Source organism: Aricia agestis, chromosome 12, assembly GCF_905147365.1.
Source record: "Aricia agestis chromosome 12, ilAriAges1.1, whole genome shotgun sequence".
In the NCBI taxonomy this organism is placed as follows: domain Eukaryota; kingdom Metazoa; phylum Arthropoda; class Insecta; order Lepidoptera; family Lycaenidae; genus Aricia; species Aricia agestis.
The window spans coordinates 4,006,952-4,025,661 of NC_056417.1; the positions used below are offsets into that span (position 1 = coordinate 4,006,952).

The window sequence follows — 18,710 nt, forward strand, 5'->3', positions numbered from 1 at the left end:
GCTTAAGGGCCGTGCAGGCAGAGTACTGCATTGTCTATGGCACACCTGTCAATGTCACGCACATCTGTCAATGTCACGCACGGCTTATAACCATAAATTAAAAAAAATTACAATGTTCTCTTTAATAAACTATAAAGCAAATACAGGCAGGAAAGTTTAATAGTAAGTAATGGAAGTAATGGAAGTTTAATTGGCAAAATTGGAAGTTTATACGTAGGAGATCCATGCTTCGGCACGAATGGGCCGGCTCGACCGGAGAAATACCACGTTCTCACAGAAAACCGGCGTGAAACAGCGCTTGCGCTGTGTTTCGCCGAATGAGTGAGTTTACCGGAGGCCCAATTCCCTCCCCTATTGCCTACCCTGCCCTCCCCTATTCCCTTCCCATCCCTATCCTATTCCCTCTTAAAAGGCCGGCAAGGCACCTGCAGCTCTTCTGATGCTGCGAGTGTCCATGGGCGACGGAAGTTGCTTTCCATCAGATGACCCGTTTGCTCGTTTGACCCCTTAGTTCATAAAAAAAATGGAACTAGCGTATGTGCAACAGTTGTCTTTGTCTTTTAGTACTACAGAGTACAGAGTATAGAGTACAGAGTACACATCTACAAGACAAAGTACAGTTTAAATGAAGGGGGCGACTAACCGTAAAGTGTCGATTTTATAACTCATTTTTATACTTGAAAATAAGCCCCGAATTGTTTCATTTTCTAAAATTACATACTACATTATATTTCCGAGAATTCGATCTGAGCAAAAACACGATATCTTAAAATTTTCTCGATAGAAAAAAATCACAAAAATGCATCTAATTTTCACGAATTTTTCATTTATTGCCATAACCGTGTATTGAACTAAGTTAATATTTTAACACATTGTATAAAATTCTATCATTGAGAGATCGACCTAGCGGATTTTTAAAATGTTGTATATTTATCGAGTTATTGAGAAAAAACGAATTTGGCGATGAATCCGCGTCGTTCTATTTCACCTGGCATATGAAAGACGGGCGTGAGTGTGAAGAGAGAAGGACGATGTTTAATTTTTGAGGTTAGTCGCCCTCTTAATAAGCATTGGCCGCACGACCGTTTTCTCTCTCCCTAACGAGAGTCCTTTTCTTTATTGTAAGTCTATAGTTTTTACCCTGATATTAAGGATGATCGCAGACGGCACTTTTTGTGTGATCGAGTCTGCGGCGCACATAATATTACAGGCTGCATTAAAAGAGATAAAACATTTTAGAACTCTACGATTACATTGAAATATTATAATTTGTATTAGCTTGTAGAATAATCTTTGTGGCTCGTTTACCGAAGACTAAAATATAATGTCATTGATAGCGAGAACAACGTTTTTGCTCATTATTTTTTATCGCTACAAGATTACAACGACATTATACAGAAAGAACATGTACAAAGCTTCTGTTTCGCAAATATAGATCTCATAAAGAAGTTTACATAACTGATTAAAGAGGTAATTTGAAATTAGCGCGATTCGCCCGGAATTGACGTCATGGAGGGAAATAAAAATTAAAAAAAAAGATAATTTGGCACATATTTTGTTCAGACGCTGATATATAATAATAATAATATAATATCTATGGACGCTTCACACCACGTCAGTCTGGCCCCGTGCTAAGTACCTAAAGGACTTGTGTTACAGGTACCAGACAACGGAAATATATTTAATACTTTTATACTATACATATATTTGAGATTTTTATTATATCATACACATATTTAATACACATCCAGACCCGGGAACATTGAAAACTTTTTGTTCCGTCGGCGGGATTCGAACCCGCGACCCCCGGCTTGAGTTACCAACGCGCTCACCACTGAGCCACAGAGGTCGTCAAAATATGATAAAGACTAACATATTATACGAAAATTGGGCAATTCTGGAAATAGTATAGATACGGTTCGAATTGATAACCTCCATTTTTGGAGTCGGTTAAAAAAACTGTAAAAGCATTCACTGACTTAAAATTAATTAAGTACGGTTTAAAATTATTCTTCTAAAATTTTAAAAATTAATTTAAAAATCTAAATTTTATGATAACTATATCATGATACAGCCTACAGTTATTCCGCAAGTTTCAAAATTATTTCAAAGTGTATTCAACATAAAATTATCATATTACCTTGAAAATTCTTTGCGAATTTTAAATTGAAGAGATAAGAAAAATCACTCGCTGTGCAAATACTCGTTTCGACGATCATTAAAAGAAAAAAAAAAAGATTAAAAACCTCATAACAAGTGCAATCAGCATAAACAAGAAGCTTGCAAACGGTAAATCAAAATTTGCTCATTATTTTTTATTAGTTGTGCGTATAGCCTTGAATAAAAAAAAATTGTGGCTTGGCTCATGTTAGTATAAAGAGTTTATTTAGTATTTTGTTATAAAATTATCCTACCCTACGAGGTATCAGAAAAGACGACATATTTTCAGATTTTTTCCATATTTAGTGAACTCTACTGCTGCGGGGGTTGTAGGTAAAGCGGCATATTAAAACGCAATATAATATTAATAACCCGTATTCAAATCCGACGACAAATATGAGCGGTACTCGAAGGAGGGAGAGGAAGGGAGAAGGAGGATCGCACTTGACACTCGTGTATTCAATATGGCGGAAATATTGCGTTTTTAATTTCGACCGATCTAAATAAGAGAATTTGAACGTGGTTGTCTCGCTACGCGTGCTCTTCCGCGTTTCGCTAAATGCATGCACTGCAATATGTGAGCATATTCTCCGTTTAAAATGCGAGGTAGTTGAAAATGATTCAATGTTGCCAGTATAGGACAATATATATTTTAAGTTACAATGTCATTCAGTCATAATTATTTTAAAAGGCTTATCTGATGCAAAAAAGTTGCATGAACTAAACAATCAACAGTAAGAGTACGCAAACTTTTCTCCGGGCCGAGATTTAATTTTAATTTAATTTCTTCCTATCCTATACGCCGTGCTGGCGGTCTACCCTCATATGAAGTGTCCTGAGGTACGCTTAGCCTTAACTCATTCCAAAAAAAGTTTTACTTCAAAACAATATAACACTGGAGACAAATTAATATAATATTATACGCGCGAACTTCACAGTTTCCAACAAAATGCCACTGAGTCTCCACAAAGGCGCAATATTCGTCAGCCAATAAGTCGTAAAACTGAACTTACTTTAAAATGTGTTAGGTTATTTTGAAAATGTACCTCCCCATTCGTCTTGAGTTACAATAAACTTCTGACGGATATAATAAAGCGACGTATAAAATTTGGGTCGTTATGATAACGACGTACGCCGTACCGCTGCCAAATACTTAACTCGGATATATCTGCCAAGTTATATTTTACGGCTGGCAACATTTACTTTAGCCATAGATTGGTACTACTAATATATATTCTGTGCCATAGACTAATAACCTCCTCGATGAATTCGGTACGGAATATTTCGAATCGTAAGTATATTCTCTGTATTTTTTTATTACGATATTTTATAAAATGCGTTCAATGACCGACTTTTATATTCATATTTTTAAACCTTCAAGTGCTTCGTTTCATATACTTAGTCTACATACAAATACTATATACTAATATAATATTCTGTGCCAATTGTATATTTTTTTATTTCACCCGTATTCTATTTTTTTATTCTATTTTCTTGGCTTTAAAGTAATGATCCAAAACACCTTACCGCCATACCTATAGATCTTGTAACGCTTACGCAATAAATAAAAGTAATTCTGAAAACAAAGCAAAGAAATTCTTGCGTATTTTCGTGAAAATAAATCAAAAACGCAATCTGTTACACACCGTTAGCCGCGGTCGTGATCTTGAACGTGTGTGGGCTTACGTAAGACGCCATTGTTTGCATAATTCAAATTAAGAATTATTATAAATTTTCGAATTTCAAAATATTATTGTCTATGGTTGGCCTTTGCCTGTCCCGACCGGGACGAATTAAAAAAAATGTCTATGGTTAGAAATGGTGATTAGTGTCATAGTGTTGGGGTTAAAAAAAGTTATTACGTAACCATTAACCATAATATTAAGGTCTACTACTTAGTAATTAACTTACTACTTAGTTATTTAGTTTGACTCTCTATCATACTTTATATTCAAATCCTTATGATTGCTAGGAAATATCTAAAATAGAATTTGTATAATGTTACAAACGTAATTTACATAATTTAATTAAATGTCTTATAAGTTATAACTCATATTATAATGAAAAATAATTTTGAGATGTAGGTATGGTACCCTAGTAAAATTTTTTTAATATTCCGTCTGATTGTAGTTTTATGATTTCGCAACATAATATGAAAGCAGAAATTGAATAGGTACTCGGAATGCGACATCTGAGTTCATTAGAGAATTCAAGGAACAGAAAGGTAAAGTGCCTTTCGAACAGTCAAACAGTACACTTATAAGCGTGAATGACATTTGAAGAGTTCGGCTAGGCTATTCCAAAGAATGTCTTAGTCGGCTCCTTGCCAGTTAAGCTGTAAGAATATTATATCGTCGAAATACACATTAAAACGGTTATTATTCGGTTTCTGCACATAATTTAGTCATTACATAAATTATAAAGAGTACCGGACCTACAATACCCCCATGGGGCACTCCGAACCGAGCATCGTAAAACTTCATTTTAATTAAACAAAGACTTCACGTTATAAACGTATTCGTGTACGGTTCGTGTATTGTTGAAAGAGCTGTAGAAGGGCATAAATTGAAAACGTTGAATAGATTACGTTGAACTTTGAAACGTCCATTGAAAAGCTGATCCCGACAGTTCCGAACATTGTAGTGCGGACAAAACATTGCATTGTGTTACAGTAGCAACTAGCTAGATAGTAGCGTAGTAAAACTAAACATATACAGTATAACTGCTATCCGGTAGCAGGAGCTAGAGCTACTGATCAACAGTATCAAATGCTTATCTATATACGTTTGCTTCTTTGTATCGGTTTTATGTTCGACGTTCAATTTACTTTGAGTTTGAGCTACGGTTTATCCCCGTTTATATTGCAGTTTTATGGGCGGAATAGTTAGATACAATAAACAATGGAATTTCGTTGCTTAAAATGTAAATAGCGGATAAATTAGTGGATCTTTTCTTGTTGTGCTACAATCTACAAACTATCACAAGACGTTACCATTCAAAACTGTAACAAAAAATATTGACTTGTTATTCGATGATTCGATTTAACCTATAGAATTTCTATATAATTCTAGAGGTATAACGACAAGATAGGAAGTAAAAAATCTAATTGAATTCTAAATTCAACACATGGCAGTGTATGCAGCAAATATTGGTTCCCGATTGCAGTGATTTAAAACGCGTTTGAGGGTCAAAGAAAGGTTAAAAGTATATGACGTGGCGCAATAAAATCTATTGAAAATCGTTGTGCTACTGTTCTCCAACAATTTACAGTAGCGATGTTTAGTATTTCGACAGGATCGTGAGTCACGAGTGGAGTTTAATCGGGTAGGAAAGTCGCACAATGTTTATTTGTCTCAGGCCCCGCCCTGAAGACCTAATTGTGTAGTGGTCAGTGTATTGCTACTGTTTTCATTGTATTGTGTAATTGTACAGTGCTGCAGACTGCAGTGGAGCAAATAACGAGGTGTGTCAAAACTTTATATTAAATATCGACGTGATATGAACTACTTCTTCTGAAAATAAATTTACCAAACCATAAAAATCTGATTTGCATATTTAACCTAGAAGTTAATTTGTTACTTGCAAACAGTAAACACTAGCTTTGCCGTGATTACATACTAGTAAATAAAATATCCCACTAGGTTTTCTTGCGTAATAACACCCCTCTTTTTTATCGGGGGTTAAAAAGAAGCTTTAAATGTACTTTCAAGAGATTTACATAGCTAAATCTATGCCTCTCATACAAATCGGTCTACAGGTGTTCAGCGGGGCTAAAATGGTCACACTTAGCAATTCCTCTCAATCAATTCAGCAAATGAATTGTCAAAACTGTCAAACTGACAAATGTCAAATCAGTACAAAAAATACAGAAATGAATTGCAAGCAGAGTTGCCTTTTGCGATTTTAGAAAAATGAATCATATTATGATTCATATCATGATTCTTCAAAGCGACCATTTTAGCCCCGCAGATCTAATTAAAGTAATTCTGATAAATAAAAGGCTCTAGTTATAAGTTATTATCACTAGCATATTTATAAGAAAGCAATTAGCCAATTATTATATTTTGTAAACTATCAATACTTGAAAATAACTATGACAGAAACCATCGCATGTATCGTGCTTGGCGGATATAACTTAGCTATGATGAACTTGTAAAACAAGTTATACTAAGGACAAAATGAAGTAAAACTAGCTTGGAATTTATAGATATGATGCGTTGAGGCCGCAACCAGCAATCAAAGTATTAATGAAATATTCCAAACGCGGAAGCGTAGTAAAAACTTGTTTATTGATTCAATGCGAAGAATTTTTGAAGTCATAACTGCAGGATGCAATTGCAGCAAACTTTGAAGCTTTATTGCTTCCCAGCTACCAAAGTTCTATGATTGGAGGTTTAGAGATACGGAGCTAAGTTTTTAGTGTTGCAATTTGCAAATGTAGAGTTTCATATTTTTTAAATTTTAGTGCTCGATTTAGGACGTTACCTATTTTTGCACTTCGAAGCCTCAAAATATGAAGAACGGTGCTCTGAGAGACCGCAATGACGGTAGTTGAACATATTTACAAAGCAATAGGTAGGTTATACATACCGTACTCGATGTTTTTATCAAATGCCTTATTTAGGTAACTTTGTATGGCAAAGTTGGTTGAAAACATATTATGTTTTATAATTTCTGACGTGGCATAACAATCATCATTATCAGAATAGTGTAAGCAGACACTGGTAGCGGGTGAAGGTCGGATAACGTCACTTCCTGGGCCACTGCACTATTAACATATGCTGAGGCACGATACGCATTAAGTAATATCATGGTATTATGGCCCACCAGGAGGTAAACTAAACCTGACCGGTGTAAGCTGTCGATACATTTTAAGTGCTGCTGTGCTGCTGACGGAAGAATAGATCAATTAAAAGATGACTTGTGAAGAAGGAAGTGACCTTGTTCCATTCTTCGCAAATGTTCTCAAAATGGTGATTATGCTTCGCGTATTCAGCTCTTACGGATTTTGTCACGGACCATATTCCCAAAGCTACGCAAGTTATTAGAGTCTCTGATAAGAATTTGTATGGGCTTGGCATGGCCACCAAAGCAAGAGTTTCTTTCTACGGAAGGATAGACAAAGTGGTAGATCAACAAAAGGAAATACGTCATTTTGTCGGTAGGATCACTCTATATGTAACATTAGCATTTCCCACGAGTTTACGTTTAGCTGCTGCTGCTTACACTTTCAATTTCATCTAATATCCCCAAAATGGACATTCCCAAATTAGTGGAAAGCCCACGGAAGGTCAAAGTATGACAGGGCAGCATAAATCAAAACAGTATTTTAATAGCTCATCAAAATGCAGACCGCTAACGCAAAGTTGCTCCGTATTCAATTTCACCAGAGACTATCAATGAAGGATTGTTGAATATTCATCTTGGTATTCTAGTTATTGGTACAAGTTTATTCTAGCAATTTCCAGGGTATTTACAAGTCTATAAGTGAGGAAAGCTGCCGATAGAAATGGTACGCTTTCGTTTTGAAATAAATAGATTAGATTAAGAGTAAGATTAAGAGTTATGCATGTTTGGTCATGAAGGTGGCATAAAGTAAATTCCAGCACAGGATCCCATGGTTGGATTATTGGATACCATGGAATAAGAGAACCTAATTAATAATGCGTCGCTTTTTTGAGGATTTCCTGACTCTTGCTTATTTTTTATTTTGTAGAGCTAAGTTTAAAAACATAGACTAAATAAAATTATACGTTAAATATTACATAAATATTTTATACGTAACGTAGATAAAATAATTCCAATATTTACGTTTTATGCAACCTTAGCCCGAAATGATAACGGCGCGTGATAAGGAGTTTTGAGGAAAACAAGACGTTTATCGTCTTCAACTTTAACCTGAGCTATAAAATTATTTGGAAACGAGTAAGTAGAAATGTTTGTACCTTTTAATATAATGTTTAATACTAGTTTTGCGATGTTTGCTGCTATTTGCTGCTATTTGCTAAACCCCTCCGAAACGGCTGGACTGCTTTTCTTTAGTGCGCTTTTTGGGAAAATCAACGACTTAATTTTTTTTACCCGAAATAACGGTATTTGCAAAACAACGGGTCAGTTAGTATGTATTTTTAAATAGACCTAGGTAAATGTATTTGTACTTAACACGGTATTTTAACTTTAAATACCATATTCTTTATAATACAATCTCAATAAACTATTTTAAAAGCTAGGTATCGGTTGCTTTTAAATGGAACATGATTAGCCAGTTCATAACCCTGGCAGGGGTTCCATCCCTTGGGAATATTTCATTGTCATCCGAATATCACAGATTCATCTGGAGCTTTACCTGTGCATTCGTCGAATATTATTTCATGATTTTGATTTTGAATGAATTAAAAGTATTGTAATTTGCTATATTATTTTTTCAAGTAATTATAAACAGTCATATTATAATCCATTATAAATAAAGGCTTAGCCCCAATTTCACCAACGACTGTTAAAGTTAACGCCGGAAGTTAGTATCACGTTACCTCTTTCGATTTTCATATGAATGAAAGAGAAGACATTACATTTTAACAAGCTGTTAACACTAACAGACGTTGGTGAAATTGGGGCTTAAGCAAGTATAATTTTACAATCTAAATTAACAATATTAACAAGACATATAAACTATTATTTTTTAAATGCTGTTACTTATAAATATTATTGTTCCTAAATGGTTCCGTAATCCGTTTCATTATATCGTCCAAACCAACATGAATGAATCCGAACAAAACAAAATTAAAAAGAATGCGAAAATTCTCTTTTCAAAATAGCATTGACAGATTCTTTTTTTTTTTTTTCGCTAAAAGCTGGATTCTAGCCATGATTGTGATTGACAGCCTTCGATTACAAATGTATCGGATATCAATTGGTAGCGTCGTGTTATGTAATGTAACTGTGTTCAGTAAAACGATCACGTGTTACGCCATATTTATTGCTAATATGTTCGATTCATCGGTTTCTCACGGACATGTACTTTGCAATGAAGATTCATTGCCTTGTATCTTGGTATTTCTGATCTATCTGTCGCGACAATGTGTAAATTATTCGCGTTAAGACAGAGTGTCAATTAATCACGCAAGCATAGTTTTAGCAGTTCACGTTTAAACCGTTTATATAGCTGTAATTGGTTAATGTTTACGTCATGACAACTATAATTAAGTGATAGTACTTTAGGGTGAGGTCTTGTAATAAAGTTCAATGTGAAAGTAGCAGTTCTTTTGACTCCTTTGTTTCTATGAGAAATGCCCTAAGTCATTTTATTTGTAGGCTTTTGGCACTGACACCAGTGACCGGGGGGCGTACTTTGCCACATACAAGGGTATAATAATCTTCTTACAATATTTTTCATCATCAGACTTAAGACTTGACGATATAGTAATATCGTCAAGTCTTAAGATTAGTCAAAGTCTAAGTAAAAGTCAAAAGACTCAAAACAGTCAAGTCGGTCAATTCAGTAAAGTGGTAGGTTTACTGAAACTTGACTCGACGGAGTTTTGGAGGAAACACAAAAAAGCACGTTTCTGGAAGTTGCAGCATTTGCCTACACTTGTGCACGATAAGGAATATTTAATGGTTAATATTCCACTAATATTACACATTAAAAACCCAGTTAACACAATTTTAGGAAAATAATACAAAAACACAACAGCACTCTTTCACATTCCCGGAAAAACTCTATGCAAAGACTCTGTGCTCATAGAGTCTCATAGAGTCATTTGCTCCTAGGGTATAGTCACCCATACCACAGATTACTAAATATTTACTACTTAACCCTGGATGCATTACATGATTTTTTTACTTTGATTTAACACTATATATTTTTAATTCACTGTCTTCATAACACAGATAAGTAGAACATTGAGAAGTGTCGTTTCTACCATGGACGTTTCTATCATGTGAAATTACTTCTTAGGAGAAACCTTTAGCCTGGGTCTACTTAACGTGTAAACTATTCCGCCTTTTGCCCTCTTCAAACAGGCGTAATGCTGTACCATGACCTCCTCAAAGGCCGAGAAAGGGCTTAAGGTTCAGCGTTTAAAGTTCTCAAACGTTTATTTCTAAAGACTATATGGGAATTGGGAATATTATATTGGCAAATTGCTAAGGAAATATCATGCTCATTGAATAATAATTATTTATTAGAAAAAGCCTGTCTCGTCTTGAAATATTATTCTTGAAAAAAAATTACTACTTCTTTTGTCGTTTATAAGCGGGCTAGACCAGCCTTTCCCAAAGTGGGCGATAACGCCCCCTTGTGGGCGCTGAAGGTCTGAACTCTGATTAAGGTGTGGGACCCAGAAAAAAAATGGGGGCGTTGTGTAGAGGCTTGGGGGTGATTTATTTTAAATTGAAACAATGGGGACGCTAAAATATATAATTTGTTCTTAAAGTGGGCGGTAGACAAAATAAGTTTAGGAACCTCTGCCCTAGACGATCAATTTTATTGTGCAATATCACGTATTTGTGCAATATTATTGACCGTCTAGCCTCTAGGGTTGATATTGAACGCATTACTAAGCCCCACGTCGCTGACAATACGTGTTTAATGCTTAGTGTTAGTTTTAGTATAAATGTTATCAGTTATGTATGTTAGTCTAATATAATATACAGGGTGTAACAAAAATAAGTGATAATACTTTCGGGTGTGTACATGTTCCTTGTAGAGAGTTCACTGTGAAAGTAGCAGTGCTGAAAGACCAAAATTTTTATTCACTTTTGTATGGGGAAGCTCGTGACGCCCTTGCCCATAAAAAAGTGAAAAAAAATTTTCGTCTTTCAGCGCTGCTACTTTCACATTGAACTCTCTACAAGGAACACGTACACACCCTAAAGTATTATCACTTATTTTTGTTACACACTGTATAATATGGGCCAAGATGCCTGATATAAATAAATTATAAAAAAAAATAAGCATTACTTAAAAAATATCTGCTTTCCCCAATACCCGTTAATTTTAGCTGTGTCGAATTTAATTTTCTTTCGTACCTTTTTTTAGCCCATTCTGTCCCACTGTTAGGCAAAGGCCTCCCCCTTCGTACCTACCTAAGCAAACTTCTCAAACATTGACGTTTAAACTTTTAACCCATCGATCGTGGAATAACGAGACACAATAGCTTATCTATTGTTATCGCGGCCGGATGCGGCCGCTTAGGGCTTCATGAATGTAGCGTAATAATTCAATAATATTATGATTCTTCTCAATGGAACCTGCATGAGAACAAAATTGCGTGTACGTGCAAATCCCAAAATACATGTTATGGTTGCAACTTAAAATCGTTAATTAAGAGTGGGTTATTGAACCTGAAATGACTTGACTGGTAACAAAATAAAAATTAAAAACACCTCTGAGTCAATTGGAGGCCCATGTGTTTATTGAATCAAGAAAGCGTTTTGTAATCAACTAATTGTAAAGTCTGCCAAAAGATTGTTTAGGTTTAGTCTGTTCAAATTCTCGAACGGAATTTATGATTTTGATAACTGTGGACAACTTATGAGCCAACTATTTTAAATCTTGTTAATCATGATAATTTTATTTTTTTTATGAAGTAAGGGGGCAAACGAGCAAACGGGTCACCTGATGGAAAGCAACTTCCGTCGCCCATGGACACTCGCAGCATCAGTAGAGCTACAAGTGCGTTGCCGGCCTTTTAAGAGGGAATAGGGTAATAGGGGAGAGTAGGGAAGGGAATAGAAAAATTCTTTCTTTATAAGGTCTATGTTTACCTTCAACCACTATAGCACTCATTCGGCGGATGGCTCCGCACTCGATCTTTTTACTTCTTCGCCGAATGTTTTTAGAAATACACTTTCTAGAGACTGGTTCTCAAAATAATTTGTTACTAATTGTTAATCAGTTTAATTGAGTTTTGTTAAATGTCTTTATTTCCTCTTGTAACTATCTATATGCGAAAACAATGTAATTGTGTATCTTCTTGCTATGTATTTACTCATATTGTTACTTAATTACTGTTTTGTTTTCCAGTAAAATAAAATAAATAAATAAAATAGGGGATGGTAGGGAAGGGAATAGGGTAGGGGATTGGGCCTCCGGTAAACTCACTCACTCGGCGAAACACAGCGCAAGCGCTGTTTTACGCCGGTTTTCTGTGAGAACGTGGTATTTCTCCGGTTGAGCCGGCCCATTCGTGCCGAAGCATGGCTCTCCCACGTATAAATTAAGTATATCAATTAGCATTCGACCTTACCTATTATAGATTATTTTTCTAATTTAATAGTTTAATTGCATTCGTTGGTAATACTTTATTTTTATGTCCACTTATTAATAAAAATAAAGGTAATAAGTACTTTACGATTCCGCAATTCCTTGTTGCTATACGTAGGAAAAGCAAGTTGAAATTTTGACAACGGATTTGTATTAGCCTAGTACCTAATAAGAGCCTCGCTTAGGCACGCTCCCTAAACAAATTTTTATACGGAGTCCGCATAAAATTTGTTTAGAGTCCTTAAGAAAGGTTTTTGCTAACTTGAGCCTGTGGTCAGGGGCCCCCTATAATGAAACAGCATATACGGCGGTAGCTACGCCCCTGATAATAATGAGGCCCTTATAGTTTATACACGTAGATTTATCTCATGAAGGTAAAAAACTTTTCTAATCACACAATTACGCTTCCGCGTAACAAAACGAGTTTTAGTATCAATAAATCGTACATCCCCGCGAACTCATTCAAGGGAAAAAGTTACAAAAAAGTGGAGCAATGAACCCGGCGGTCACGTAGTTACTTCATCAGGCGGCCGGGCACGTAGTGGCGTCTAAACTACCGCTCATTGTCAATAGAGAGATCCCAGTCGTTAAATCAATAGATATTATCCCGGTGTACCCAACAAATAATGCTAAATTGTTTTAATTTAACCACAATAGACATAACTACTTTAACCCCGGTATCGGCGGAATTCGAAATTTAAGTGACATTTGATGACGGGTTGTTTTTTTTACTGTATTTTTATAGTGCAATGAAATACATAACAATATTATCCATGTTCAGACTAGGTACTTTTATTTTAAATCCTCCGCTGAACACAGAAATGATTGAGACCTCACGAAGGTATCTTCGGATGTATCAGGGAATACTACTGATAGTGTGTTTAAATTAACTAATTGACAAAAGCGCCATAAATTAATGTCGGAATGCAAGATCGATAGAGAATTAAGTCGATAACCTCTGGAGCCGTCGTAGGGCTGACAGACAGTGAAAGGGAAGCTAACCACGTTACGTGATTGGAAATGTTCATTATTTCCATTTAAAAGTTTGATAATGCTTTTAGTTCAAGCGTAGAATTAGATTCTTTCCTGTAGAAAATATGCAGTGTCAGTAAGTGTTGGACAGACATAATATAATTTTCCTTCTTTAGGTTTTTAAGTCGGAAAATTCTGATGTAGAGCTAAGCTATTCCATTTAGAGTTATTTTTTCTCAGAATTTCAAATTCGCGCGGAAACCATACATTTTTCTGGGATAATCAGTATCCTATGTCCTTTCTGGGGACTCAAAGTGTCTCCATACCCAACCCAATTAGTTCAGCGATTTAGGCGTGAAGAGGAGGACAAAAAGACACACTTTCACATAAATTAATGATAATGTTACTTAACTGTATGGAAGTATGAATAGCTATATCACTATTTTAATAGTATTGTAGTTATATATAAATCGGCTTGATGGTCCTGTAGGTCAGTTTCGCCAGCCCTGACGGTATACGAAGACAGTGCTGCGAAGTGCATCGTACACCGGAGATGAAAGCGACTGTTTATTTGATTTTCTGCTACGTGCATACTAAGTGCTATCGCTGTCAGCCATACATTTCCATCTAATCCCGCCTCTCAAAGGCTGCGTTCGAATTTCAAATCTCGTTGGTTTTTTTTTTCAACCAGCGTAATGAAGCAATGGTTACAAGTTAGATGCTCTTTCTTTCTTTTCTTAACATGGCTACCATGAGTTTCTTTCTGCTAAGGAATAAAAAAGTGACACATTTTCAAAGACAAATCGGCCATTACTCATGTCCCTAAAATCTATTACTACTTAATTCTATTATAATTTATTATAATATTCTTTCGTACTTCTACTGTACTGCAAGCCAAAGTCCTAACTTTGACCACATTGAACGGGCCTATGGACAGCTACTCTTCAACGACATGAACACAATAAAATAACAACAAGACCAGTTTCTTAGAACGTGTCTTCATTGTAGCGTGATATTGAAACAAATAGCAGCTTCAGAACCGCGGTCCACGTCCAAAGCAATCATGGATCTATAAATCTTGTGTTGTCATCAAGTGGACAACAGCAAGCCATTACCATTCCATGGGAACCGCAATTTTTGCAGGGGTAGAGACGTAATAGAGATCTAGATACTCCTCGTAGTAGTTGATAAAAATATTTGAATTACGCTTGATTCTTGACGCTTAATCCATGTGGCTGTTTTTGTCTAGTGGCTTCTCCATTAGCTTCATGTACCATCAGGGCCCCCGCTACCATATGTGCAATGTATGCAATGCACACGGGCGCCATCCTCTAGGGGCAAATTGCCATCTTTAGGGGCGCTAAAACCAAGATCCCAAAATATATGCCTAACTAGGGGCGCCAAAATCCTTTTTTTGCACACAGGCGCCAATAGCCCTTACGGGGGCCCTGTGTACCATACAAAGACGTTTTTAATGATAAATTAACTTCAATTTAACTAAGATTTTGACATTACATTTTCTGTCAAATACCTCATTAAATTAAAGTTACGATAACATGCTTTAATTTAACTAAGATTTTGACATAATACATTTTCTGACGAATTCCTCATTGCGGCAAGCAATTCAACATTGCGGCAGGGGCGAATTTATATTTTTTATGAGTATAGGCCACATGAATTTTGCAGCCCCTATGTACGAACTCTGCTGCCATCTTATTCCTAGGACGCTGCCACCCCCCTAAGACGCCATAGGACGCTGCCGCCTAGGCCATGGCCCATACTGCCATACATAAATCCATAGCTGGATTGCGGCCGTTATTAGCCCATAGTCGCGGCTGTCTCTACATTCTCATACATCTCTACATTTTCCAGTATTCAGACGAATGCAAGCCTTAACAGTTAATAAATTATTGTACAAGTTAAATCTTTTGTTTCGGTAATTCGTTGCGCCTCAGGTAACGCACGGTGTACTACTTTTAAATCTTATTGCATGGTAATAAGATGGAAATATGGAAAACTTCGGCGACGCGAATACTAAAGGCAAAATGGAATTGAATGTACGAGTATATGTGACACCAATTTCTTTTCAAAACCATTATTATTAAAATCCATCGTCATACAAAAGTAACTTTAAACGTTCTGAGGCTACTTTTTTTACCTTTAATGAAAAAATATTGTACGAATTTCAAAAAGAACGATATACTTACAGATTTTTCTTCAAGATAACAACAGTATCTTTAGTTAGGTTAGATTTTCTTATACAATTTTTCACAACATACAAGAAAGCCATGTTTTGTAAAAAAATTAAAGCAACTACCGAAAAACTTTTAAAGTTTTTAAGTTATGTCAAAAGCATCCAGATTCCAGTTTCAAGTAAATACGGAATCCAATTATTTTATAGGTATGAAACTAAGCCCGAGACTAAACCAAGACTAAGGACAAGAGAGAAATTAAAGTCTGTCCTGCAACGACCTGTCACTCGCAGACTCGCAGACGTACAGAACAAAATTCTATTTGTCTTAAGACCGTAATTGTTTTAGGGTTCCTTACTTACCAAAAGAAAAACTCTTCTACATAGATTTCGTTGACTGTTCGTATATCACTAGTTTCAGCACGGATTGGCGGACTTGACTACCAATAACACGGTCTCACACAAAACCGTAATTAGTAGAACTAGTAACGACGCAATGTTTAATGTAATTTTGAGTGTAATTTGTGTTGATTTTTAACCGACAAAAAAAGGATCATGAGGTTCGATGTACTTTTTTTAAATTATTTTAAGGATGAAGAACGCAAATTATTCCGTATGGTTATTGTTTAGCATCAGCTGGTCTGTCTGCTCATTAGTAATTAATCGATTGAGTGGTTTGTTCGTAACAGTCGTAACTTGTAATAAAATCAATTAATTTTAAGTAGTCTATGATAAAAACGCAATTAGGTAATTCGGATGCGTTGTGGAGACTCAATAATTGTTTATTTACCCAAATGCACACAATAAAATATTAAATTTGACTTAACAATGGTTGGTCGTCCCCACTCCCCTAGTAAATTGACAATGTGTGTATGATGTTAGTGCGATACCAGATGGTCAAAATTATTAAGGGCAGGTACTAGTACCAATATTTCTTCAAGGACTTAGGATTCATAAACACAAAATATTTTTTAAATATTATGTATTGTCTATGCACGTAGAAGGCAATGAGTCAAGCGTCTATATACCTACTACAGGTTGTTTAAATTGGCAAATGTAAACACAACGGTAGAAAACAGGTGGGTCATTTGCAAAATTTTGACATTTGCACGGATCGTTCACTGCATACTTAACACGAATAACTATAGTGTCACGACATCTATGTATGTGTCGGATAACTCCGCAAAAGGTTATCAACTCGGGCATAACGTGTAATAAACTGCAAGTGATAAATTCTAATATCATTTGCCATATTAGAGATAGCTACCAGTTATTTTGCCTCGTCGTTTTGTGACAATATTTTATAGCTTACCGTTAATTTTTCTCATGCCGGCTTAAGCCTCCGCACAGCCAAAATCCTGCAGCTGCAGCTGACTCGAAAACACTCACACAGATACCACTATCCACTAACACATAAGCATTCCGATGGTATAAACTATGTTTTAACAACACAATTTTTATCGATAAAACAACACGGAATCCCACACACAACACACAACGCGAGACAACCCCGCGTGACTGCAACTTGCAAGACAAGCGTGCCGCTGCCCGCTTGCTGACACTTTGGCGCTGTTGTCGTGGTAAGTTAGTCAACTAGAGTTGCCCAAGTTGCGTCATAGATGGCGCTTTCACGAGTATACATATTTTTTTTGTTTACGTTATAAAATATTATAATAAAATATAATTTTCTTTTATTTACCTATCTCTTTTGTGTTTTATGAGTACTGCAGAAAATGTTACATAGTATGTAAATGGAAACCACTAAAGAGTAATATAATATTTAAAAACTATTTAAAATAAACGAAATGTGTATTATTCTAGTCAAATATTCTGAAGAATCACCTATATAATTGCTGGATTTTGATCTAAAAACACATAAAAGGACTTACCTTTTCAAAGACGTTCGGAGAGCCGAGATTCTAACATAAGAACAGCTTCAAAACAAAAATAGCACACAGTGGCAAACACTTAAGCTTTTAAAAACATTTTACAGACTACTCGTTACATCGATTCCATAAACCGGCTTTTAAATTGCACTGAGCCTTTTCACTGCAGTTGATTTCCTCGGGTTTTCCACTACACACACGATTCGGACACAGTTCACGTCGTATACGACCGATAACACTATCCATCACCCCATTATCTAGGCGACTTGAAGTTGGCAACGAGCGCGCACGTCAAAATACACCATAAATAAAACCGTATGGCATGGCGGGGTGCGTCCCCCTTCGATCGACGGCGTCAACGGGGCTAAATTGCGATTACGAATTTGAAATTTTTTAAGCGACGCTCAATGCCGGCCGGCTTATGCAAGGGTTAGCGTGCGACTGTTCCTTGAACAATAAGGGGCTCTTATGAACAATGCGAGTTAATCGCTCTGCCTGAGTGCACTGCAAAGATGCATGAAGATATTTCAGAGAAGCTATGCATGTGGTGGCAAAGCCTATGTATTACAGTAGAAATTATAAAAAGCGCTAATTAGCCGAAATTGATACGAAGCGAGATTATCTAAGATAAATTGAATATTTATAAGTTTACGTAGGTAAGGGTAAAATGGGACGCGATGAAAAAGGGAACGACAATTTTTCCGGATCATATCCTTCTGTACATTTCATTACTTCCGCTATGTATGGACGTACAGTTCGTTCACATTTATCCTACCTTCGAGTTTCTTATAAAGATCCTTATGTCCAAAGTATTGAGGTTCTTTCGAGGCAAAATATATCCGAACGGCTGGTAGCTCACTGTCGGGAACGTTCGGGTGTTTTCGGCTATGATCGGGTAAGCCGACTAATCGATAGCCGTCGGGTTACCGGCTACGCTCGCCGTAGCTGTTTACTACGAGTCTACGTTACGCAGCCTACGCTACAATTATAACCCGACCGAATTCCGAAATAGGTCTGCCGTCTGTTACTCAGGAGTCAGAAGACTCAGAACTATATTCAGTTAGGTTAGTTTGCCAGTTAGTTTGTATTGTACGATACAGATATTGCAAATGCAATTGGGCGCAAATCAAGTTTACGTCAGAAGTTCGTTATTTCATTAAGTGCATTGTCCCGAAGTTGTTACTATTGCACCAATTTAATTTTGGAACTCCGGTGAATAAACATCTGCATCATA

General features: G+C 36.1%; 1 protein-coding gene across 1 annotated transcript in view; it reads right to left on the reverse strand.

Moving 5' to 3' along the window:
• LOC121732253 (caskin-2) overlaps window positions 1-17,111 on the reverse strand; it is a 262,402-nt gene extending 245,291 nt beyond the window's left edge. The window contains exon 1 of the mRNA XM_042122076.1: window positions 16,903-17,111. Within this exon, the coding sequence (XP_041978010.1) occupies window positions 16,903-16,918 (16 nt within the window). The 5' untranslated portion in view covers window positions 16,919-17,111. The remainder of the gene's footprint in view (window positions 1-16,902) is intronic.
• Window positions 17,112-18,710: the final 1,599 nt, after the last annotated feature.